The following is a 24,740-nucleotide window of genomic DNA, read 5'->3' as shown; positions in this document are numbered from 1 at the left end:
CCTTTCTCACTGGTCGGCGCCTTCGCGACGCAGCCGAGAGGCGGGGCCGCCTAGAGAGGCGCGCGCGACTTAGGCGTCCGGCGCACTGCCTGAGCCGAATGCTCAACCGCTCTGCGCCACAGACCAGCTCACGCACGGTGGAGAAACGAGACAGGCGGAAGCGGGTCGCCGGCGTCGAGGACCCGTGACGTCCAGGCGCGACGGCGGCCCGCCGCATCTGGCCCCGCCCACGAGGTCGGGCACTTCCGCTTCCGGGAGCCGTTACGCCGTGGACCATGTTGCGCCCGAACATCCTGCTCACCGGTCAGGGCGCGCGGCGGGGAGGGGCTGGCCGGCGGCGCGGGTCCCGGGGGTCGCCCGAAGCCTCGGCGACGGAGGGTTCGAGAAGTCGGGGGGGCTAGTTGCGCGCGAGCTGGGGCTGTGTGGCGGGAGGCGGGAGCGTCTGGTGGGGCCCGGAATGGCGCCCGCGCGCCCACTGCTGCTAGGGGGGAGGGGAGGGAAGGAGCAGCGGCCCCATCGCCTCCTTCCCGACCCGTCTGGCTTGGAGCTGTCAAGTGACCCTGGGTGTCCTGGGGGGGCGGGGCGAGGTGCTCGGAGGCCTTTTCCGGGCTGCTTCACGCCCGCCACCTTGTTTTGGTTTTCTGCTTTTGGGGTCACACCTGGCAGCGCTCAGGTGTTCCTCCCGGCTCTATGCTCAGAAATCTCTCCTGGCAGGCTCGGGGGACCATATGGGACGCCGGGATTCGAACCACCGTCCTTCTGCATGCAAAACAAGCGCCCTACCTCCATGCTGTCTCTCTGCTCCCCCCCCCCCACCTTGTTTCTTATTGATGGTCACACTCCGGCCGTTCCTGGCAGAGTGTGACTGATGAACTGTGCGTGTGTGTTGGTTGAGTTGCACTTTAGAGACCTGACTTTGCTTATTTTTATTTTTTCTTTTTTGGTTTTTGGGTCACACCCTGCAGCACTCAGGGGTTCCTCCTGGCTCTATGCTCAGAAATCGCCCCTGGCAGGCTCGGGGGACCATGTGGGATGCTGGGATTTGAACCACCCTCCTGCATGCAAGGCAAATGCTTTACCTCCATGCTAGCTCTCCGGCCCCATCCCATGGAATTTTCTTATGTTTCAAAAGTAGTTTAATTTTTTCCCAACTAAACGGTAGTTTATAGAAAGTGGCTAGTTTGGGAGTGTTTATTTATTTTGGTGGGTGGCAGCCTGAGTTGCTCAATCCTTCTTCTGGTAGAATCAGATACAGTAGGTGAGCTCTTTTTTTTTGTTTGTTTTTGGTTTTGGTTTTTGGGCCACACCCAGAGGTGCTCAGGGGTTACTCCTGGCTGTCTGCTCAGAAATAGCTCCTGGCAGGCACGGGGAACTATATGGGACACCGGGATTCGAACCAACCACCTTTGGTCCTGGATCGGCTGCTTGCAAGGCAAACGCAGCTGTGCTATCTCTCCGGGCCCAAGATCTTTTAACAGGCTTTGGGTAGATTAGATTAAGTCATAGGGTGTGGGATTACTAATTAAGAAACTTTGGGGCTGAGAGGTAGCATGGAGGTAAGGCGTTAGCCTTGCATGCAGAAGGTTGATAGTTCGAGCCCCAGCATCCCACATGGTCCCCCGAGTCTGCCAGGGTGGTTTCTGAGCGAAGAGCCAGAAGTAACCCCTGAGCACTGCTGGATGTGACCCAAAACCAAAACAAAACAAAAAGAAACTTCATTTTAGGGGCCAGAGCAATGGCGCAAGCAGTAAGGCGTCTGCCTAGGATGAATTGCAGTTCGATCCCTGGCATCCCATATGGTCCCCTAATCCAGGAGCGATTTCTGAGTGTATAGTCAGGAGTAACTCCTGAGCATCACCCAGTGTGGCCCAGAAACCAAAAAAAAAAAAAAAAGAAAGAAACTTCATTTTAGTTAAAGATGAGTAGGTGGCCAACATATATAATAAGTTTCATATACAATATTTCTGTGATTGTCTACAGGTACTCCAGGTGTTGGAAAAACTACACTGGGCAAAGAACTTGCATCAAGATCTGGACTGAAATACATTAATGTGGGCGATTTAGCTCGAGAAGGTAAGGGACACCTTAGTTTAGGTTTATTCTATTTTGTTTTTGGGTCACACCTAGCAGGCTGGGAACCATATGAGATGGCGGGATTTGAACCACCGTCCTTCTGCATGCAAAGCAAATGCCCTACCTCCATGCTGTCTCTCCGGCCCCTAGTTTTATTATTTTTTAAGAAAATACTGTAGAGAGCTTGTGTTGTGAGAGGGAAGAAAAAACAGGAAAGATGATTACAATTTATTGATACTTTATTGGGTTCTCAGAAAGAAAAATATTGTTTCCAGTAATGTATCCTGGTTGTTTTGGCTGTTGGCCCCGCACTCTAGCCACTCTAAGACTCACAGTTCCTATGGACAATTGTCAGTGGAAAGACTACAGCCTTGATGAGATTGCACTTAGGTTAGCCAGAATGTGAATGTGAATAGAGTAAGAATGTTTGGAATTTGGCTGCCCAATAAGGTTTGGGTGGTGCTGAAAGGATAATTGTTTTTGCTGTTGTTACTAGAGACTTCGGTGGGGAAAGGGGAGAGTGCCTGGGTCTTATGTGGGTACATTGAGTATACACTCTCCCTTAGATCCCCAGCCCCAGGTTAGATTATTTTTAATAGTCGCCTGTAACTGTCTTTTAATATCTGAAATTAGTTTCACTAAAAAAAAATTTAGTTTCATAGTTTTTATGCCTGCACACAGCTGCATATATCTTTAAATGATTCGTTTTTACGTATTTTACCCCATCTTCACCAAGTCTTTTAGTTCCTTTGTTTTTTGGTGGTATTTTTTTTTTTTTTTTTTTTTTTTTTGGCCATACCTGGCGGTGCTTGGGGGTTACTCCTGGCTCTGTGTTCAGAAATTACTCCTAGCTGGCTTGGGGAACCATATGAATACCAGGGATTGAACCTGGGTTGGCAAGGTGAACGCCTTACATGCTGTGCTATCGCTCCAGCCCTTTCACCAAATCTTTTATCCCTTGTTTGTGTCTTCATCTTTTTTTTTATAATAATTTACATGAAGTATAAAAAGTTCAGTAAAGTTTAGGGAGAATTTTTAAGTGCCTCAAAAATCTAAAAAATTTGCATGTGTTTTAATTTTTTGATAAATGATTATAAATTCCTGACAAAATAGTTGCTGAGGTAACTATTTTAGGTTTAATCTAATATGCCTATTTTTTTCAAATGATCTAAAGTCTGATCACCGGAAATCATGGAGACTGGCAAGATGGCTTCTCCCAAGAGCATGCCGAAAGATGCACAGATGATGGCACAAATCCTGAAGGATATGGGGATTACAGAATATGAGCCGAGAGTTATAAATCAGATGCTGGAGTTTGCCTTCCGATATGTGACTACAATTTTAGATGATGCAAAAATTTATTCGAGTCATGCTAAGAAAGCTACTGTTGATGCAGATGATGTGCGATTGGCAATCCAATGTCGGGCTGACCAGTCTTTTACATCTCCTCCCCCAAGAGATTTTTTATTGGATATTGCAAGGCAGAGAAATCAGACCCCTTTGCCATTGATCAAGCCATATTCTGGCCCTAGGTTACCACCTGATAGATACTGCTTGACTGCACCAAACTATAGACTTAAGTCTTTACAAAAAAAAGCATCTACTTCTGCAGGAAGAATAACAGTTCCGCGGTTAAGTGTTGGTTCAGTTACTAGCAGACCAAGTACTCCTACGCTTGGTACACCAACCCCACAAACAATGTCTGTTGCAACCAAAGTAGGGGCTCCAATGTCCCTCACAGGGCAAAGGTTTACTGTGCAGATGCCCACCTCACAGACCCCAGCTGTAAAAGCATCAATCCCTACAGCATCAACAGTTCAGAATGTCCTTATTAACCCATCACTAATAGGGTCCAAAAACATTCTTATTACCACAAATATGGTGTCATCACAAAATACTGCCAGTGAATCGGCAAATGCATTGAAAAGGAAACGTGAAGATGATGATGACGATGATGATGATGACGATGACTATGATAATTTGTAATCTAGCTTTGAAGCATGTAATGTGTACTTGGCTTTGAGTTAATTGCATTGAGATAAGAAAGTGCATGCTGAATATTAAATTTTTGAGTAAATATAATTACCATATTTTGACATTTGTGTTGGATTTTCCTTAAGTTTAAAAATGGTTTTTCATTGACCTTTATAAAATAAAGTCTTCATTTATCAATTTGATTGTTAGTACTTTTGGTATTTCCAGAAGCAGTTTACCTCGACACTAACAGGAATAAACAACAACAACTCTTAAGTTGCCATTACCACTAGCATGTCACCGCTAGTGTCTTTAGATGTTTGGATCATAGCTTCTTCAAATGTGGGGATCATGTAACTCAAAGTTTTGTTTTAAAATAAATTTCTTTGTGATTTATTATCAGTAAATGTTTGGTTTATATAACGTGTAGGGATCTGGATTGTGTGAAAACTTTTAGGTGGAAAGGGGCCATGTGTCTAATTCTTTATACTATCCTGAAATGTTACTGAGTTGCTCTTTTTGACAAGTTGATTTCCATAACATGGTCTATTTCAATCATGTTTCCAGTTGAAATTGCCCACTTAACTTTTTTTTTTTTTTTTTTTTGGTTCACAACCAGTGCTACTCCAGTTACTCCTGTTTTGGGGGACCATATCAGACACCGGGGGATTGAACCTAGATCCATCCTGGATCAGCTGCGTGCAAGGCAAATGCCCTACCACTGCACCATCACTTGGGCCCCCACTTAACATTTTTATTTATTTTGTTTTGGGGCCACACCCAGCAGTGCTCAGGCTCTGTGCTCAGAAATCGCTCCTGGTAGACTTGGAACCATGTGGGATGCCAGGGATTGTACCCGGTGTTCATCCCAGGTTGGCTGCATGCAAGGCAAATGCCCTGCCCTGTGTTTTCACTCCAGTCCCAACTACTAAAATTTTTAAATATTAAAGTTGCTATGCAAAAAAAAAGCTGACACGCAAAAATAAATAAAAGTTGCTATATGATCTATCATAAATACCCTTGAAAGGATCAAGTAATCCATTATCAGAGATTCACCTTCTTCACTGAATTTTCTTTTCCTTGTACTCAGTAATTTTCCTCCCATCCTCTTTTTTTTGGGGGGGGATGGGCTTCACCCTGCATCGCTCATGGGTTACTCCTGGCTCTGCACTTAAAAATTGCTCCTGGTAGCGATTTCTGAGCGTAGAGCCAGGAGTAGCCCCTGAGCACTGCTGGGTATGACCCAAAAACCAAAAAAGAATAAAGAAATTGCTCCTGGCAGGCTCGGGAGACATGGGATTTTGCAGACCAAACCTGAATCCTCAGGTCTGCCATGTGTAAGACAAACATCCTACCCTACTACTATCACTCTGGCCTCTCCCATCCTTTTTGTATCCCATTGGTGACATTGAAGCAAAAGTGTTTCTAATGCCAGATAAAAAATTTCTGATCTGGGCTGAAGAGATAGCATGGAGGTAGGGCATTTGCCTTGCATGCAGAAGGACGTTGGTTTGAATCCCGGCATCCCAAATGGTCCTCCTAGCCTGCCAGGAGTAACCCCTGGCTTCCTGGTGTGACACTCCCCCCCTTAATTTTTTTTATCTAACTTGACATGGTATTAGACAAGGTACTTTGTAAGGTTCTTCATAATGTTCAGATTCTCCCTATGTAGTTCCCCTGATATCATTTGATTTTATCTGAAAAATAATCTGAAACAGGCCAGAGATAATACAGGGGTTAAAGCACTTTGTACATGGCTCTCCCCGAAATCAATGCCACTTACGTTACCTTTAACACAGCAAGAGTAATCCCTGAACACTACTGTGGGGTGTCTCCCACCCCAAAAGAAAATGAGGTATCTGGCCTATATTGCAGTCAGAACTGGAATGTGCTGGGGTTGTGCTGCTGTTGTCATGAGGTTGGGATACTACTATTGACAAGAAAGTTCTCCAAGCTTCCACCTCCCAAAACAATTACCAATATAATTTCAGAAGTGAAGCCAGAGAGATAGTATAGGTACATGTTTTGCATATAGCAAATATAGAGATCCAATTGATCTCTGACAGTGCATATTGTACTTCTGGTGCTGAGTACCGCCATAAAAATACCTTGAGCCAGAAAAATTTACAGTGGAAGGACATTGGCTTTTTATACAGGCACCTGGGTTTAATCCCTAGCAATACCTGTGGTCCCCGAAATATTGTAAAGAGTGATCCCTGAGTATAGAGCCAATTTGGCCCCTAACCCCTTTCTCCCCCCCAAAAAGACCACAAAGCACCTTGCTTTACACAAATATGGCTAAGTGGAGTTTTGTCATACTAGTAATTTGTAAATTACAGTATTTTTTTTAAGTTTTTTTTTTTTTTTTTTTTTGTGGTTTTTTGGGTCACACCCGGCAGTGCTCAGGGGTTACTCCTGGCTCCATGCTCAGAAATTGCTCCTAGCAGGCACGGGGGACCATATGGGACGCTGGGATTCGAACCGATGACCTCTTGCATGAAAGGCAAACGCCTTACCTCCATGCTATCTCTCCAGCCCCTTTTTTTAAGTTTTTATTTTGACCATATTGGCTTACATATCTTTCACAGTATTTTAGGTACATATTAATATTGAATCAGGAGAATTTCCATCACCAAATTTGTCCTCCCTCCACCCCCGTTCCCTTCATGCAACCCATATCCCCCACCCTTACCCCCTGGGCTGCTAGAATAAGTGGTCCCCTCTGTGTCTAGCTTACTACTTAGGATCATATATTTGTTATTGTTATCATAGTGGTACCCTCCCTTGTTCCCCCCTCTATTTGAGAGGCGGAGCTAGATCAAGTTATGTGGTTTTGTTTGAAGGAAAGGAAAGCAATAGAATGGGGTAAAAAAATCAAATAAGCTGAAAATGGGCGGAATCCTTCTAATGGCTTTCAACCTCAGTCTGAGAGGACAGGAAAAAGGTAATTGAAACACTGCAACAATACAGAAAGAAATATCAAATAAAATATCCAGTGAGCACCACAGCAATAAAGACAAGCACCACACAATAGTCTCATCTTGAAATAAAACCATGCCAGAGTGCAAAAAGAAAGAGAAAGGTAAAATAAAATTGGAGGCATCAACTTCAATATCTACATCAAAACAGAAAAGTCAAAAATATTAAATAAATATATATAAGATAAAAGGGTTATTTTGTGCTTCTTTTCCCCCCCTGCATAGGCACAGTAACTATTGGAGCCATTATAGAGGGAAATTACAGTATTTTTAAGGAAGCACTTTTATGCTTTTCTAAACCAAATTCTGGGGGTGGTGGTGAATAGGTGAAATAGTTTAATAAAAATTACTGGGGCTATAATACCATTACAGTGCTTAGAGCATTTTCTTGCTATGTAGCTGACTCGGATTATATCACCAGTAACCTGTATGGACGGTCCCCAGAACACTACCAGGAGTGAATCCTGAGTATAGAGCCAGGAGTAACCCCTGACAATTGCTGGGTGTGTGGCACTAAAACATAACCAGGGCTGGAGAGATAAGTAAGGTGTTTGTGTTGCATTCAGTCAATCCCAGCACCCATATTGTTCTTTAAGCCCCTCCAAGAGTGATCCTTGAGCATTGTTGAGTGGCCCGCCAAAGAAAAACAAAAAAATACGTAACATAACCAGCATCCTTAATTTTCCTGATACCTGTTTATCAGTCTTCAGCTCTTTCTACCCCCTAATGGTCATAGATATCAGAATAATAGGATCAGGAGCCAGGAGCGGTTTCTGAGAGCATAGTCGGGAGTAACCCCTGAGCATCACCAGGTGTGGCCCAAAAAGAACAGCAAAAATATAGTATCAGGTTGGAGCGATAGCACAGCAGATAGGGGATTTGTCTTGCACTCGACCTATCTGGACCGACCCTGTTCAGTCCCTGGCATCTCATGGTACCCCCAAGTCTGCCAGGAGCGATTTCTGAGTGTAGAGCCAGAAGTAACCCAAGAGCGCTGCTGCATGTGGCCCCAAAACAAAAATAATAGAATCATTTACAGTGGATTACAGTGAGTCCATTTCAATTAGCACTCAACTCTGGCTCGAGTGATAGTACATTGTGAAGGACGAGCATGGCCCATCTAGATTCTGTCTCTGGCATCCTTTATGATCCCCTGAGCCCAGCAAGCTTGATACCTGAGCATAGAGCCAGGTGTCAGTCCTTAAGCACTGATGGGTATGGCCCAAAACCAAAAAAAATTGAAATCTTAATGTTTATGGCCCAGCAAGACAATTACTATGACAATCACTAATACAGCCTGAAATATTTTCTGTCTCCTTTAGAAAGTCTGTCATCCCTCCTTTAAATTCTGCATTTTATATATTCACCCTTTAAATTGAACTTCCTTGGCCTCATGGACATTGTTGTCCCAATCAGCATCTGCCTGCTCACTGTAATAACTTCGTCGAATGGTTTCATTATGACCTTTCCCACTAATAGTCTTATTTACTCAGGACTTAAATTTTATTCTTTTTTGTTGGTTTTGGTTTTGGTTTGGACCACACCCAGTGGAACTCGGGTTACTCCTTGGCTCTGCACTCAGAAATTACTCCTGGTAGGCTCAGAGGACCATCTGGGATGCCAGGGATAGAATCCCGTTTGGCTGCATGCAAGGCAAACACCTTACTGTGCCCCACTCATTGCTTTCTTTCGTTATAATTCTTTAGTAATTATACCAAGGGGCCTAGTGGCTGGAGAGATAGCATGATAGTTGTTAGTGTAGTTACCTCTCTAACTGCACTCATCACTTTGGTAAGCTTCATACTGTGAGCCAATCCTTCTGGTCCTCATATCTGGGGAGCTGACTGGTATTTGTACTGCTAACCGAGGCAAGATAGCAGTTTCAGCTGCAGCCATTCTCCACATGTTCCATGTCTTTCTGTTTGCGCTATTCTAGTGTTCCTTAACTCAGTTTCATCTTTTGTTGCCTCAAGATCCAGGGTCTGGACCAGTGTTTTTCAACCTTTTTTCAACCTTGTTTCCTTCCTGGTGCCCACCTTGTCCTACCTTTTGGCCCCCTAGCCTTGTGTGTGCTCCTCCACTTATGCAGTTTTCACCTGTGCCCCCCTTGGAATATAATTTGGGGGGAGGCATACCTGGCATTGCTCTGGGCTTACCACTCCTGACTGCAGTCAGAGGTTAGTCCAGGCAATGCTTAGGGGACCATTCTGAGGGCCTATCTGGGGCCAATGCCCCCTCCCCAGTTGAGAAATGTTATTCTAAACAACTATTTTTTTATTTTTTGGCTTTTTTTGGGGGGCCACACCTGGTGATGCTCAGGGGTTATTCCTGGCTATGCACTCAGAAATGGTTCCTGGCTTGGGGGACCATATGGGATGCCGGGGGGATCAAACTGCAGTTTGTCCTAGGCTAGCGCCAGCAAGACAAATACCTTACCGCTCCACGCCACCACTGTGGCCCCTCTAAATAACTATAAATTAGACTTCCAACCTAAGCATTCTTTTTCCTTCCTTCCTTCCTTCCTTCCTTCCTTCCTTCCTTCCTTCCTTCCTTCCTTCCTTTTCTTTCCTTCCTTCCTTCCTTCCTTCCTTCCTTCCTTCCTTCCTTCCTTCCTTCCTTCCTTCCCTTCCTTCCTTCCTTCCTTCCTTCCTTCCTTCCTTCCTTCCTTCCTTCCTTCCTTCCTTCCTTCCTTCCTTCCTTCCTTCCTTCCTTCCTTCCTTCTTTCTTTCTTTTTTCTTTCTTTTTGGTTTTGTGGCCACACCCAGTTGCCCTCAGGGGTTATTCCTGGCAGGGGACCATATGGTATGCTGGGAATCCATCCTGTGTTGGTCCTGGGTCAGCCAATATGCAAGGCCCTACTACTGTGCTATCACTCTGGCCCCCCAATCTAAGCTTTCTAAAGTCACATAGATTGTTCCCCTTTCAAAATTTGAGTTTTGATTTGTTTTGGGGATCACCTGGCGGTGCTCAGGACTTATGCCTGGCTCTAAGCTCAAGGATCAGTTCTGGTGGGGTTTGGGGTAGGGTGCTATTGGGAATAGAAACCAAGTTGGTTATGTGTAAGGCAACATCCTTCCTGCTGTACTACCACTCTAACCTCCAAAGTTTGAAATGAAAGGGTCACATAGAGTATAGGGGATAAGACTCTTGCCTTGCACGTGCCAACCATTCTTAGAATCCCCAGCATCATATTCTTCAAAAATCATAATGAGGGGGCCAGAGTGATAGCACAACTTTAGGGCATTTGCCTTGCACATGGCTGACCCAGGACGGACCTGGATTCAATCGCTGCTGTTCCATACGGTCCCCCAAAGCCAGGAGCATTTTCTGAGCACATAACCAGGAGTAATCCATGAGCATTACTGGGTTTGGCCCAAAAACAAAAAAAAGAACCATAATGGGGGGGGGGACGTCAATAGCACATTGGGTAGGGCATTTTCCTTGCACGTGGCCAACCCAGGTTCAATCCCCAGCATCCCACATGGTCCCCCAAGACTGCCAAGAGTAATTTCTGAGTGCATAGCCAGGAATAACCCCTGAGCACCACTGGGTGTGACCCAAAATACAAAAGAACCATAGGAGGAGCAGTGGCGTAAGCTGTGGGGTTTCTGCCTTACACGCCCTAACCTAGGACAGAGCATGGTTCGATCCCGCAATGTCCCATATGGTCCCCCAAGCCAGGAGCAATTTCTGAGCGCACAGCCAGGAGTAACCCCTGAGTGTCACCAGGTGTGGCACAAAAACAAACAAAGTAATCAATTTCTTCTGAAAGTCCTTAATATTCTAATTTGTATTCTTTTTTTTTTTTTTTTGGGCCACACCCGTTTGACGCTCAGGGGTTACTCCTGGCTATGTGCTCAGAAATCGCCCCTGGCTTGGGGGGACCATATGGGACGCCGGGGGATCGAACCGCGGTCCTGATCCTTGGCTAGCGCTTGCAAGGCAGACATCTTACCTCCAGCGCCACCTATCCGGCCCCTCTAATTTGTATTCTTAACATATTTGGTGTCCATCCTCTATGTTTGTAGTATCCAGAGCACCAAGAGCCGTACCATCATAAAATTATCACAGTATTTTAGATAACTTGTCTGTCCTCATTTATTGCAAACTTTGATAAAAGACTATCTTTTTTTTTTTTTTTTTTGGTTTTTGGGCCACACCCGTTTGACGCTCAGGGGTTACTCCTGGCTATGCGCTCAGAAATCGCCCCTGGCTTGGGGGGACCATATGGGACGCCGGGGGATCGAACCGAGGTCCATCCTACGCTAGCACTTGCAAGGCAGACACCTTACCTCTAGCACCACCTTCCCGGCCCCATATAAAAGACTATCTTGTTCATTTTAGCCTGTCTTAAATACAGCATGGATGTGAAAATAGAACTGTGGGTGTTGTGCTCAGCCAATTAGGACTCAAGCCCCAACATCCCAAATGGTACCATAATCACCACCAGATTCTAGAACTAGAGCCAGGAATAAACCCTGAGCACTGCCAGGTATGACCCCAAAAGAACTGCAGTGCAAGGCCTAAGAAATGGCTCAAAGGACCGGTGTGTTTTGCATACAGGAGCCTCAACTTCCATCCCCAAGCTCTACATGTTCTCCTTTACATTGCTGATACCCTTGACTAATGAGTTCAAAGTATCCCCCAGGCACTGCCAGGTTTGCCACAACCTTAATAAAGTATATTGTATTAAAGTGTTACAATATAAAGACAAATTCTGAACTTCGGTTTTTGGGGTTGGAGAGACTATACAGCAGATAAGACATTTTTCTTGCATGCAGCTGATATGGCTTCAATCTTAAGCACCACAATATAATCCCCTGAACCCCTGTCTGGAATAATTGAACCCTGAGCACTGCTGGGTGTTGCTCAGAAAACAAGTCAATATTACTATGTTTTTTTCAAAAGGTTTTACTAGTCTTAGGGCCAGAGCAAGTAGGATACCTCCCTTGCACGTGTCCAAGGACCCAATGTGCACCCCATATAATCACACCATATACAGAGCCAGAAGTAAGCCCTGAGCACCACCCACTGTACCTAAAAGAACAAAAGTAAAGTGTTTCACTAGTTCTTTTAAGAGGCTAATACTTAAACTATGAAAGAACCTCACATTCATCTGTTCTAGGTTTCCATATAGTCTAATCACCTGAATTTATGGCACTGAAAATACACTTTTTTTTTTTTTTTGATTTTGACCTACACTACATCGAACCACGGTCCGTCTTAGGTTAATGCATGCAAAGCAGACACCCTACCACTTGTACCACCACACTGGCCTCAAAATAACACATTTTTAAAAAAGAATGTGGAAAAATAATCAGTCTAGGGGCAGAGTGATAAGCACAGTGGTAGGACGTTTGCCTTGAATGCTGCCAACCCAGGACAAACTCACGTTCAATCCCCAACATCCCATATGATTCCCCAAGCCTGCTAGAACAATTTTTGAGTGCAGAACCAGGAGTGATCCCTGAGCACTGCCGAATGTGCCCCCCCCCCAAAAAAAAAAAATAGTAGTCACTAATCTATTTACATCCTCCATGGTACTACATTCCATCTCTCCTGGTCCAAGACAGCTGAACTCTTTAGATTTTTTTTGTCACTGAACAGTTGCTACAGTAACACCTGAGGCCAAACTCTGGTGCTGGAAAGCTGGGTCAGGGTCTAGAATGTGTCCACATACTCTCAAGGTAGGATGAAGTGCAAATGCCTGTCTTCCACTAACCCTCAGGACTGTCCTTCCTCACTTGACAATATATGCTCCTGTTCACCTCATTTCAACCTGTGTCAAAACTGGAAAAAGAGCTAGCTCTATATCTAGCACTTGGAGAAGACTGAAAGGTTGGTCTTAGCTTACATGAGATCACTCAAATGCAATTCAGGGTGAGGGTAGGAACAGCTTCATTTCTTAAAGATTTAACATTGGAAGTCAGCTGTGATTTGTTGGAAAATTATTGTGGTAGCCACAAGTACCACTAAGATTTCAAAGGGGGAACTGGAGAAATACAGCCAGTAAAGCTCTTGCTTTGTATGTGATTACATTAAATTTTATCTTTGATACCACAGATGGTCTCCTGAGATCCACTAGCAGTAATTTTCTGAGCACAGAACCAGGAGTAAGCCCTGTGCAAAGAGAATCTCATCACTTAGAAAGTGTCACAGTGGGCGTGGGCCTGGAGAGATAGCACAGCGGCGTTTGCCTTGCAAGCAGCCGATTCAGGACCAAAGGTGGTTGGTTCGAATCCCGGTGCCCCATATGGTCCCCTGTGCCTGCCAGGAGCTATTTCTGAGCAGACAGCCAGGAGTGGCCCCTGAGCACAGCTGAGTGTGTCCCAAAAACCAAAAAAAAAAAAAAAGTGTCACAGTAAAATGTCATCTTGCACCACCACCATGGCTTTTAAGGCCTACCACGTTAGATGTCCTATGCAAATGAAGTCTCTGCCCCGTGGCAGAAAAATTATAATGAGTGCCCAAGATGGAAGACCTGCTCCACTGCAGAGCTGTTGAATGGCCTGTTGAATAGCTCCTGGACATTGTAGCCAACAAATTCATATGTGGCCTTTTGAAAGGGATGTGTACCTAACAGCAGCTGCAGAACATCCTGGTCATCTTAAGGATTTCCTCAATTATCACAAAACCCTTGTTCCTACTTCAGAAATAAAAGATTTTATAGGCTAGGGTTGTGACTTATGCCTGGCACAGTCAAGGTCCAGGGTTTAACTCTGGGCCCTGCCTGGAGACCACTCCTACCTCACAACACTGTTTCCACCAGCAAAAAAGTTCTTTTTTTTTTTTTTTTTTTTTTATAAATATTTAAGCAACATGATTACAAGCATGTTTGTAGTTGGGTTTCAGTCATAAACAGAATATCCCCTTCACCAGTGCAACATTCCCACCACCAATGTCCACCTTCCCCCACCTCAGTCTTTATCCACAACAGGCATTCTACTTCTCTCATTCTTTTATTACTATTATTTGGGGGGAGGGGTTATGGGTCACACCCAGCAGTGCTCAGGGGTTACTCCTGGCTCTACGCTCAGAAAACGCTCCTGGCAGGCTCAGGGGACCAAATGGGGTGCCGGGATTCGAACCACCGTCCTGCACACAAGGCAAAAGCCTTATCTCCATGCTATCTCTCCGGCCCCTTGTTTTTCCTTCTGAAATAAAACTTAGCCTTGGCTTTGGGGAGAGGATTAGGGCACTGATTCTCCTTCCTCAATACCATAAGGATTATATATCAGTTTTAGAATCAAGAGCTAGTTGCTGGGAGGCTGTAGGGATAGCACAGCGGTAGGGCTACATGCTTACATGCTGTCAACCCCAACGGACTTCTGTTCAATTTCCAGCAACCCATTATGGCTCTCTGAGCATGCCAGAGGCAATTTCTGAGCACAGAGCCAGGAGTAACCCCTGAGCGCCAAAGGGTATGACCCCCCCCCCAAAAAAAAACAGTTGCTCTACATTTTTTTTACTCATTGATCTAATAAATTTGGAATGTAGTCCACTGTGAATAGATCTGTACATGTGTTCCTTCTTGCTCCCAGTTTATTGTGAGACAGAGAGAAAACATTCCTCCTCTACTAACAGCCCACACATTCAGATGTTGGTATGTTCTTCATACCTCTTTTTTTGTTTGTTTGTTTATGGGTCAGACCAGCAATGCTTAGGACTTACTACTGACTCTGCACCACGGGGTCACTCTTGGTGAAGCTTGAGAGGACCGTATGGAAGCCAGGGATTGAACCCTGGTCAGTCATGTGCAAAGCAATTATCCTACCTGCTGTACTGTCGCTATTCAGGTTTCTTTCTAGACCATTTGAATTAATAACACTTTCCTATTTTGCTTGATATTGCTGTATCCAGAGTTGATGACATCTATTATTATAAATGCCTTTCTTCAGCATTAGTCAATTAAATGGATAAAGTTCCATTCTGGAAGTCTACAAATAGTGAGAAAATTATTTAGAAAATACTACTTTAATAAACCAATATAAATTTCTTTCAGGGCAGTTGTTTGATGGCTATGATGAAGAGTATAACTGTCCCATTTTAGATGAGGATAGAGTAAGTACAATTTTTTTCTTGCAATACACACTTTTTAATTAATAGTAAAGTTGACCCATTCTGGGGGTGGGAGAGGTTGGGACCACATTCAGCAGTGCTTGGGGGCTATTCTTGAATATACTCCAGAATGACTCCTGGTAGTGCTCAGGAGCCATATGCAATTCTATAGAATCTAACTGGGGTTAGGGGCCAGAGCAATAGCTCACTGGTAGGGTGTTTTTCTTGCCATGCAGCTGACCCAGGACCAATCCTGGTTCGATCCCCGACATCCATATGGTCACCCAAGCCAGGAGTGATTTCTAAGTGCAGAGCAAGAATAACCCCTGAGCACAGCCAGATGTGGCCCAGAAAAAATAAACAAAACAAAACAAAACAAAGAGTCTGAGGTCAGCTGCATGCAAGGCAAGTGCTTTAAACCACCCCCTACCCCCACCCCAGTATTATTTATCCTTCTGCCCGCTGACACCTAGCAGTCAGTGCTCAGGTGTGACCTCTGGTGGTAGTGCTCAGGGGATCATAATGTGTAATGCTGGGGATTTGAAATAGGTCAGCTACATGTAAAGTAAAAGTGCCTTATCTCCTATACAAGGCTCTGATCTTTTTTTTTTTTTTTTAAACTTTCTTACAGGTGGTTGATGAGTTAGAAAACCAAATGAGAGAAGGTGGAGTTATTGTAGATTATCATGGTTGTGATTTCTTCCCAGAGCGCTGGTTTCATATTGTTTTTGTGCTGAGAACAGATAACACAGTGTTGTACAAAAGACTTGAAACAAGGTAAGAAAGGAAAACATTAATTATTTTGGGGAAATCACTCACATTCAGCAGTTTAGGGGCCATGTGGTGCCAGGGATCAGATGGACACCCACATATGAAGAGTGTAATTCAAGTCCTTTGTGTCATCCCTCTTTTAAATTCTTTTTTTTTTTATAATTTTTTATTATGAATTATGAGAACAAAAGATGCAAAGAAAGAGGATAAGGTAAAGTTACAGTGGAAGGACAATCACCCATAACATAATTATCAGAAGAAGTCCCCTTGCTGATATCTTAACTTTGAATTTTCACCAAAGAAAGTTAAGATAAATAAAACAGAATCCATGTGCAATTACTTTTTCCCTCAAGTCCCCAGATTGTAGCACATTATAATATTTCTTAACAGCACACAAGGCAATCTAAAGCCATCAAACTTACGTAACTCCTTAAACATTAGAGGCATAGTGTTTTTTACATTTCCATGTACATGCATATTAGCTTAAGTTAACCTCAAATTTTAAGTGGGTGTGTTTTAAGGATTAGAGTCAAAGGAGCACAGTAAAAACGGTGTTAGAGTGGCAATTGTTGTTTGCATAGGCCCACCAAAATATGAGAGGCATGGAAAGGAATAGCCTTGGCCTAAATACAAAGAGATCCTACCCCTGAAGTTTCCTGGCATAAGACCAGCTCTAGGCCTCAGGAAAATTATCGTTCGCTCCAAGACATTGTCCGTAGCGCCAACACACTTATCACACAGTCTCTGTTGTTGGTCTCATGTTTCTGTATTAAAGATTCTGGAATCTGCATGTCCTACATTGAAGTCATGATGAGGAGTGCCTTCTCGTTTCACCTCACCATGAAAGGGGAATGCAGGAAGCCCTGTCCTATAAGCAGGTTGTTGTTGTTGTTAAGTCTTCTCAGTGTTAAGGGAAGTCTCTTTTGAGCAGGACGATGTCTGAGCAGTGGTAGGGTCTTCCGTGGTAGAGGATTGCTTCCAGGTGATGTTATAGACAAACCTCACCATAAAGGGGCAATACAGCAAGCCCTGTCCAGTAAACAGGTCATTGTTCTTGTTGTCTTCTCAGTGTTAAGGGATGTCTCTTTTGAGTAGATCGATGTCAGAGCAGCTGTAGGGTCGTCCCTGGTACAGGAATGCCTCCGGGTGATGTTATATACAACCTTGGATGTTTTGTAAATGTCTTCTGTAGATCAAGGGGTAAATGGAGAATGCCCATTCTTCTGAGGCCTGTGCCAGGTCTTTATGTCAATGTTCAGGGTGTAACATTGTACTACATTAGTATCTAATGTTTCTTGTGAGAGTACTATTAATGTTTCTTGTGCGCGAGGGGCTATCGCCCCCGCGCGATTTTGAAAATGTAGACTGGACAGAGATTACCAGTGCCAGCCAAACCTCCTCCTGCTAGACTCCCGGCTCCCAGGAAGGAGAGATCCTTCAAGAAGCTGGGAGAACAGAAGTTCAGAGCCCCACCCAGACCCTCCCTAAGGAGCCGCATGGATAGTGGGGGAAGGCCTAGGGTCCTTCAAGCTCCACCAAGGGACCCAACTCACCGGCTTGCCCAGGGGTGTGGCCCGGGGAAGCCCTGGAGATCTGGAGCAAGGCGGCAGAGGGGTGCTGGGGTTACCCAAATCCCGCACCCCCCCTAGGCCTGGCCAAGCAGGCCTCCGGCATGGCGTGGGCCTGCCAAACCTCCTCCTGCTTGACTCCCCAAATTCTTTTTTTTTTGGGGGGTGGGGGGAGTGGGTCACATCGGCAGCACTCAGCAGTTACTCCTGGCTCTAAACTCAGAAATCACTCCTGTCAGGCTTGGGGGACCATATTGGATGTCGGGATTCAAACCACTGTCCTTCTGCATGCAAGGCAAATGTTCTACCTTCATGCTATCTCTCTGGGGTTACTCCTGGCTCTACGCACAGAAATCGCCTCTGGCAGGCTCTGGGGACCATATGGGATGCTGAGATTCAAACCACTATCCTTCTTCATGCAAGGCCTTCATGCCTTGCTGTTGTGCTGTCTCTCCAGCCCCTTAAATTCTTAGAGTATAAACTTTGTGACACTATTGTGATGCTATTGTGACACTGAGTTTTATTTAGAAATGAGACTATTTTATTGATTTTGGTGTTTTGCTTTGTTGCTGTTTTGTTTGTTTGGGGGATCATAACCTGCTGTGCTCAGGACTTTATTCCTGGTTCTGTTCTTGGGGATCAGACCCAGGTCAGGTGTATACAAGGCAAGTGCCTTAACTTCTATACTATCTCTCCTGTCCCTAATATATTTTTTGGTTGATACTTGATGCTTAGAGGACTATGATAGGCATCAAATCTAGGGTTCCTACATATAAAGTATATACTCTAGTCTTTTAAATTATCTCTCCACCCTTTTCTTTTTCCTAGTATCAGGGATCAAACCCAGTGCCTCAAATATGTAAGGCAGTGTTCTACTGCTAAGCTACATCCACAACTTGACTATTTTTTTTTTGTTTTTTTTTTTTTGTTTTTTTTTTTGGGCCACACCCAGTAACGCTCAGGGGTTACTCCTGGCTATGTGCTCAGAAGTTGCTCCTGGCTTGGGGGACCATATGGGACACCGGGGGATCGAACCGAGGTCCGTCCAAGGCTAGCACAGGCAAGGCAGGCACCTTACCTTTAGCGCCACTGCCCGGCCCCTTGACTAATTTTTTTATTATAAAATATTTATTTAGGCCCCGGAGAGATAGCATAGCGGCATTTGCCTTGCAAGCAGCCGATCAGGACCAAAGGTGGTTGGTTCAAATCCCGGTGTCCCATATGGTCCCCTGTGCCTGCCAGGAGCTATTTCTGAGCAGACAGCCAGGAGTAACCCCTGAGCACTGCCGGGTGTGGCCCAAAAAAAAACAAAACAAAAAAAAATTTATTTAAGCACCATAATTACAAGCATGATTGTAGCTTAGGTTTCAGTCAAAAACAGATCACCCCCCTTCACCAGTGCAACATTCCCACCACCAATGCCCCCCCATCTCCGTCCCCTCCCATCCCCTGCCTGTTTTTGAGACAGGCATTCAACTTCTCTCATTCACTAACTTTGTCATGCTAGTTGTTAGTGTAGTGATTTCCCTAATTACTCTTTGTGGTGAGCATTAACCACTATTTGTGGTGAGCTTTATATTATGGGCTGGTCCTTTGGCCCTTCACTCTATTGTCCTTGGGATTATTACAATAATGTCTTTACTTTTTTTTTTTTTTTGAAACCCACAGATGAGTGAGACTAGTCTATGACCTTGACTAATTTTTTGTTTTTGTGTCACACCTGGCAGCGCTCAGGTGTTATTCCTGGCTCTGTGCTCAGAAATTGCTCCTGGCATCTCGGGGACCATATGGGATGCCAGGAATTGAACCGTGGTCTGTCCAGGTTTGGCCGCATGCAAGGCAAATGCCCTATTGCTGTGCTGTCGCTCTGGCCCTTGACTAAATTTTTTTTTTTTTTTTTTTGTAGTTTTTGAGTTACACCCGGCAGTGCTCAGGGGTTACTCCTGGCTCCATGCTCAGAAATTGCTCCTGGCAGGCACGGGGGACAATATGGGACGCCGGGAATTCGAACCGATGACCTTCTGCATGAAAGGCAAATGTCTTAACTCCATGCTATCTCTCCGGGCCTGACTAAATTTTTTTATCTCATAAATCAGATCTGAAACCAGTATTCTGATTCTAAGAAGGAAAATGTTCTAAAATACAAAACTGTTATCTGAATAAATGAATACTTAAATGTACAGTTTGATTTAGTAAAATGTAATTCATTAGGCCCAGAGAGATAGCACAGTGGTGTTTGCCTTGCAAGCAGCCGATCCAGGACCAAAGGTGGTTGGTTCGAATCCCAGTGTCCCATATGGTCCCCTGTGCCTGCCAGAAGCTATTTCTGAGCAGACAGCCATGAGTAACCCCTGAGCACCGCCGGGTCTGGCCCCCCCCAAAAAAAAATGTAATTCATAAAACAATTCTATTCAGCCATGCTTTTTCCTATTGTGTAAAGCACATCAATAATAAGTCAACATTTCATAACCTATAATATATATTTGAGAAATTCCTTAAGAGAGTACCAGATTTAATCCAGGAAAGACATTCTTATGCTACATATTTTCCCACTTTCTTGTTTCAAGCAATGGGAAGATGGGGAATTCAGCAGAGTTGAGAGAACAGACTTGGGGAGAAGACCTCCAAATTCTGCCTAAAATCAAGAGCAGAATTCTGTTTCTCATTGTAGTCAGTCTGACTGATTGACTGTTGATCCCATCATTGAATGGGATACTTGTAAAAACCCATGCACAGAGGAACATAGTGGCAAACATCTGGAGAAAGCTTGGTTGGAGCTAGTCTTTACTATTGAAAAAGTCACAGTCTGGGTCAGAGAGATAGCATGGAGGTAAGGTGTTTGCCTTGCATGCAGAAGGACGGTGGTTCCAATCCCGGCATCCCATTTAGTTCCCTGATGCTACCTGGTGTGACCCAAAAACTATAAAAGAAAAGACAAGAAAAAAAGTCACAGTCACCTTTTTTTTTATTAATGTTTTAAAAGAGAGCTAGAAAAATAGTATAGCAAGAAGGACTTTTGCCTTGCACACAGCTAACCTGGATTCAGTTTCCAGCATTGCCAACGGTTCCCTCAACAATACCAGGAGTGATTCCTGAGTACAAAGTCAAGAGTAAGCCCTTAACACTCTCAGGTGTGGCCCTAAAACAAAATAAAACAAAAAAGAAAAGAGGATCCAGGAGGTGACTCAGAGGTTGGAGTACATGCTTGCATATAGGAACTCCAAGTTTAATCTATAGTATCTCAGTGGATTCTGAGCACTGCTGAGTGTGACTCCAAATTCAAAACATGAAGTTAGTAAGTAGCTTTATAAAGTTAAATCCACATACTACATAATCTGTTCATTTGAAGTTTATAATTCACTGGTTCTTAGTGTATTTACAGAATTTGTGTTTCCACTGCTATAGCTAGCTTAAAAATATTTTGTCATCTCCAAAGAAATAATTCCATATTAGTAGCTACTCCCCATTTTCTCTGAAGTTTTCCAGCTTTAAGCAGCCAGTAACTTTTTTGTTTGGTTGGTTTTTGTTTTGGGACCACACTCAGTGGCGCTCAGGGGTTGCTCCTGGCTCTGCACTCAGAAATTACTCCTGGCAGACTTGGGGAACAATATGGGATGCCAGGGATTGAACCCGGGTTGGCTGTGTGCAAGAAAAACACCCTCTGAACTCTGCTGTCTCACTGGCCCTGCAGTGAGTTAACTTTTCATCCATGTGGAATAATGTGAACACTTCTAAGTGTCTGGATTTCATCTAGTGTAATGTTTTCAAGGTTCATCTGTGTGGTAGCATTTCTTTTTACTGGGGGCCAGAGAGATAGTGTGAACGTAGGGTGTTTGCGTTGCATGCAGAAGGATGGTGGTTTGAATCCTGGCATCCCAGATGGTCTCCCGAGCCTGCCAGGAGCAATTTCTGAGCATAGAGCCAGGAGGAACCCTGAGCGCTGCTGGGTGCGACCCCCGAAAAAAAAAGAAAAAAACAAAAAATCATTTCTTTTTACTACCAAATAGTGTCCGATTGTATGGATAGACCATATTTCACGTTCATTTACTAGAGATATCCGCATTGTCTCCCATTTGCTATTGTGAATATGGAAGATTTGGGCCTTTTTTTGTTTTGTGTATAATCTTACATTTCAAAGTGTCTAGTCTCTAATAATGTTCCTAAAACTACAATTAATGGCATCTATTTTGCTTTTGTTTGCTTACTTTCTCTTTGCCTTCTAGGGGTTATCATGAGAAGAAACTGAAAGAAAATATTCAGTGTGAAATTTTTCAAGTTCTTTATGAAGAAGCTTTAGCATCCTACAAAGAAGAAATAGTGCATCAATTGGCCAGCAATAATCCAGACGACCTGGAGAATAATATCAACCAGATAACGACATGGATTGAGCAGTGGGTCAAAGATCATAGCTCTTAAAAGTATAAGATTGACACTTTATAAGAGTTCTCGCCCTTGGTATCAATTATTAGTACAATTTTATTAAAACTATTGCAAGAGCAGAAGATGAATTATATAAAGGTTTATTGTGGGTTTTTTCCTTCCAAGGAAAGCTAAATCTCGATTATAGAGAAGAGAACATAAAGGATTGAGAAGAAAACACTTATCTTTTCAAGTTTCCATTGCTAGTGAATAAATTTGACCAAATGTATGGCTTGTAACTTTATTACAGAATAAAGTGGCGATTCCCTAAAATAGAACTTAAGTATAAAGAGAAAATAAAATCGAGCCCCCCCCCCCCAGTGTGCACAGCGGGTGCGAGGAGAGCCCCCTCCCGGGCACTCCCTCCATCGGTGTCCCCGGGTCCAGCCTTTGCTCGCTTCATTCCTGGGACTCCCGGGACCCCTGGGCCAGGCTGGGAGCCCGACGGCGGGTCCTTTCCGGCCGTGGCTCTTGGAGTGAGGTCACGTGTGTGGGCGTCCCCGGCGGCGGTGGCGGTGGCGGCTCGCAACGTGGAGGTTCCGTGCGGGGTGAGCGCGCGGTCGGGGGCGCGAGGGCGGCTGCCGGACTCCCGGGTCCCGGGGCTCGCGGAAGGCTGGCGGGGATGCAGGGAACACGAGGTTCCCTGTGCCGAGGGAACCCCGGGCGGGATCGCGCAGGCTGGGACAACTTGACTGGTTGTGGGCTAGCTGCCAACTGGCCCCTTCCCCCACGGTTAGGGTTACTGGCTTCGGAGAAAGAAATAATAGGGATTGAAAACCGTTCTGCCTTTCCCCTTCTCCGTTTTAGCATGGTGCTTTGTTGTTCGTTCTTTTTCCTATTCATGGAAAGCCTTCCAAGCTTTCCTCAATCAAGCTCAGTAATTGCAATTTGATATTCAGCGACAGGTCCAGGAATAGGGAAAGTACCTCAGTAGAAAAGTTGGGGGAATCCTAGCAGGGCTTGTGATTTTTTGGCACACATATTTCACTTAATTCACTTTGATCTGTGGACCGTGTTCTTCACATTAAAGGGCGTACAGGAGCTGCCTGGATTATTTTGCAACATCCTGTAAGTATGTAGAGAGTCAGAAGTGATGAGCCTTGGGTCAGCAGGGAGGGCTGAAGTGGCTCTTGAGCCAAACACTTGGCCTAGGGAGAGCTGTTGGGGTTCGTATGGGGGGTGGATACCCCAGCCCGGGATTTCCCTTTTTGTTCTCTTTGGAACATCTGTTAGGCACAGGCAATGAGACACGGGGGCCTCTGCCCTAGGATTGTCTGTGCTGCTTAAGTCAGGGAAAAGGGGGGCCTTCTACAAAGGGCTGAGCGGACTGAGCAAGGGAGGAATCACAGTCACTCCTGGTCCTGAGCAGAGCAGAGCAGACAGCATTCCTGGGGTGGGGGAGGCCTGGAGACTGGGAGCAGGTGCAAAGCACGAAGCCAGCTTAGGGAGCAAGTGAGTGATGAAACGGGAAGTGAAAATGGAGTTCTTCATGTCAGAAACAGAGTGACTCATTAAGTCTATATGGCACGGGAGCCAGAGCACCTGTTTTAGAGCTGTTATGCTGGAGGCAGCAGCTGACTGGCCTGAATATGGCAGGGCCTAGAACATGTTAGGTGGGGGACCACTGATTTAGCCCTGGAAAGGACCTAAAAAAATTTAACCAAGACTCTGAATAGGCAAAGTCAAGGTTGAGGAAGATTTTGTGGACCTAGAGAACATATCAATTGCAGGAACCAAAAGAAGAAAAAGGAAAAAAAAAAAATAAAAACCCACCAGGTGTAGCCTTCTGGGCCTGAGTGTTTGGAGTCAAGATCAATATATGTGCAGAGACTAAGGGCTCAGAAAACCTGGGGGAGCAATGATACAGTGAGATTTGCACTCAGATTTGCACCCAGTCAGGGTCTTGGGCACCCATCCTGCTGCCTCCTTGCCCATCAGCATTGAATTGAACTGGATAAAAGAAATGTATTACAGATGCTTCCTTGAAAAGTTATGTGCTGGGGCCGGGCGGTGGCGCTGGAGGTAAGGTGCCTGCCTTGCCTGCGCTAGCCTAGGACGGACCGCGGTTCGATCCCCCGGCGTCCCATATGGTCCCCCAAGCCAGGAGCGACTTCTGAGCCAATAGCCAGGAGTAACCCCTGAGCGTCACCGGGTGTGGCCCAAAAAAAAAAAAAAACCAAAAAAAAAAAAAAAAAAGAAAAGTTATGTGTTAGGGGGCTAAAGAGGTAGCACAGCGGAAGGGCGTTTGCCTCGCATGCAGAAGGACAGTGGTTAGAATCCTGGCATCCCATATGGTCCCCTGAGCCTGCAGGGGGCGATTTCTGAGCATAGAGCCAGGACTAGCCCCGGAGTGTGACCCAAAAACCAAAAATAAATAAATAAATAAATAAATAAATAAAAGTTATGCGTGAAGGCTGGATAGAGTATAGTGGGTAGGGTGCTTGTCTTGCATGCAGCCCTCCTAGGTTCCATCCCCAGTACCCCCTGTTGTCCACTCCATCAGTACTACCAGAGACAGGAGTAATTCTTGAGCATAGCTGATGTGGCCTCCCAAAAAAATAATATTTGAGCTGGAGAGATAGTACATGGGTTAAAGTGCTTGCCTTATTTTTTGTTTTGTTAGGGAGAGTTAGAATGTTGCCTTGATGAACTTGTCTTCAGTCCCCAGCACTGTATCTGGTTTTCTACTGCCATCAGGAGTACAGAACAAATAATTAAGCCCTTAATACCCTAAAATCAAAAATAAAGTCAATGTATTCCAAGTCAATTTTAATTTTTACTGTTTATAGATCTATTAGTATAGAAATAGTGAGAGAGGGCCCCAAAACCAAAAAATAAGTACATACATTCTTAACCAACCCTACAGTTGCTTACTCTTTCCTGTTACTACTGTTTTCCT

At 44.7% G+C, this 24,740-nt stretch overlaps 2 protein-coding genes across 2 annotated transcripts; both read left to right on the top strand.

Moving 5' to 3' along the window:
- Nucleotides 1–242: 242 nt before the first annotated feature.
- On the top strand, nt 243–21,887 carry AK6 (adenylate kinase 6). Its single transcript, XM_049768823.1, has 5 exons — nt 243–303; nt 1,981–2,073; nt 15,028–15,086; nt 15,715–15,860; nt 21,646–21,887. Exons 1-5 carry the CDS (start codon nt 276–278, stop codon nt 21,836–21,838), a joined length of 519 nt encoding a protein of 172 aa, XP_049624780.1. The 5' UTR covers nt 243–275; the 3' UTR covers nt 21,839–21,887.
- TAF9 (TATA-box binding protein associated factor 9) lies at nt 1,980–4,245 on the top strand. The gene is made up of 2 exons (XM_049768812.1): nt 1,980–2,073; nt 3,248–4,245. Exon 2 carries the CDS (start codon nt 3,265–3,267, stop codon nt 4,057–4,059), a length of 795 nt encoding a protein of 264 aa, XP_049624769.1. The 5' UTR covers nt 1,980–2,073; nt 3,248–3,264; the 3' UTR covers nt 4,060–4,245.
- Nucleotides 21,888–24,740: the final 2,853 nt, after the last annotated feature.

This window comes from Suncus etruscus, chromosome 2 (genome assembly GCF_024139225.1).
Source record: "Suncus etruscus isolate mSunEtr1 chromosome 2, mSunEtr1.pri.cur, whole genome shotgun sequence".
Classification (NCBI taxonomy): Eukaryota; Metazoa; Chordata; class Mammalia; order Eulipotyphla; family Soricidae; genus Suncus; species Suncus etruscus.
This window is presented reverse-complemented; position numbering and strand designations above follow the sequence as displayed.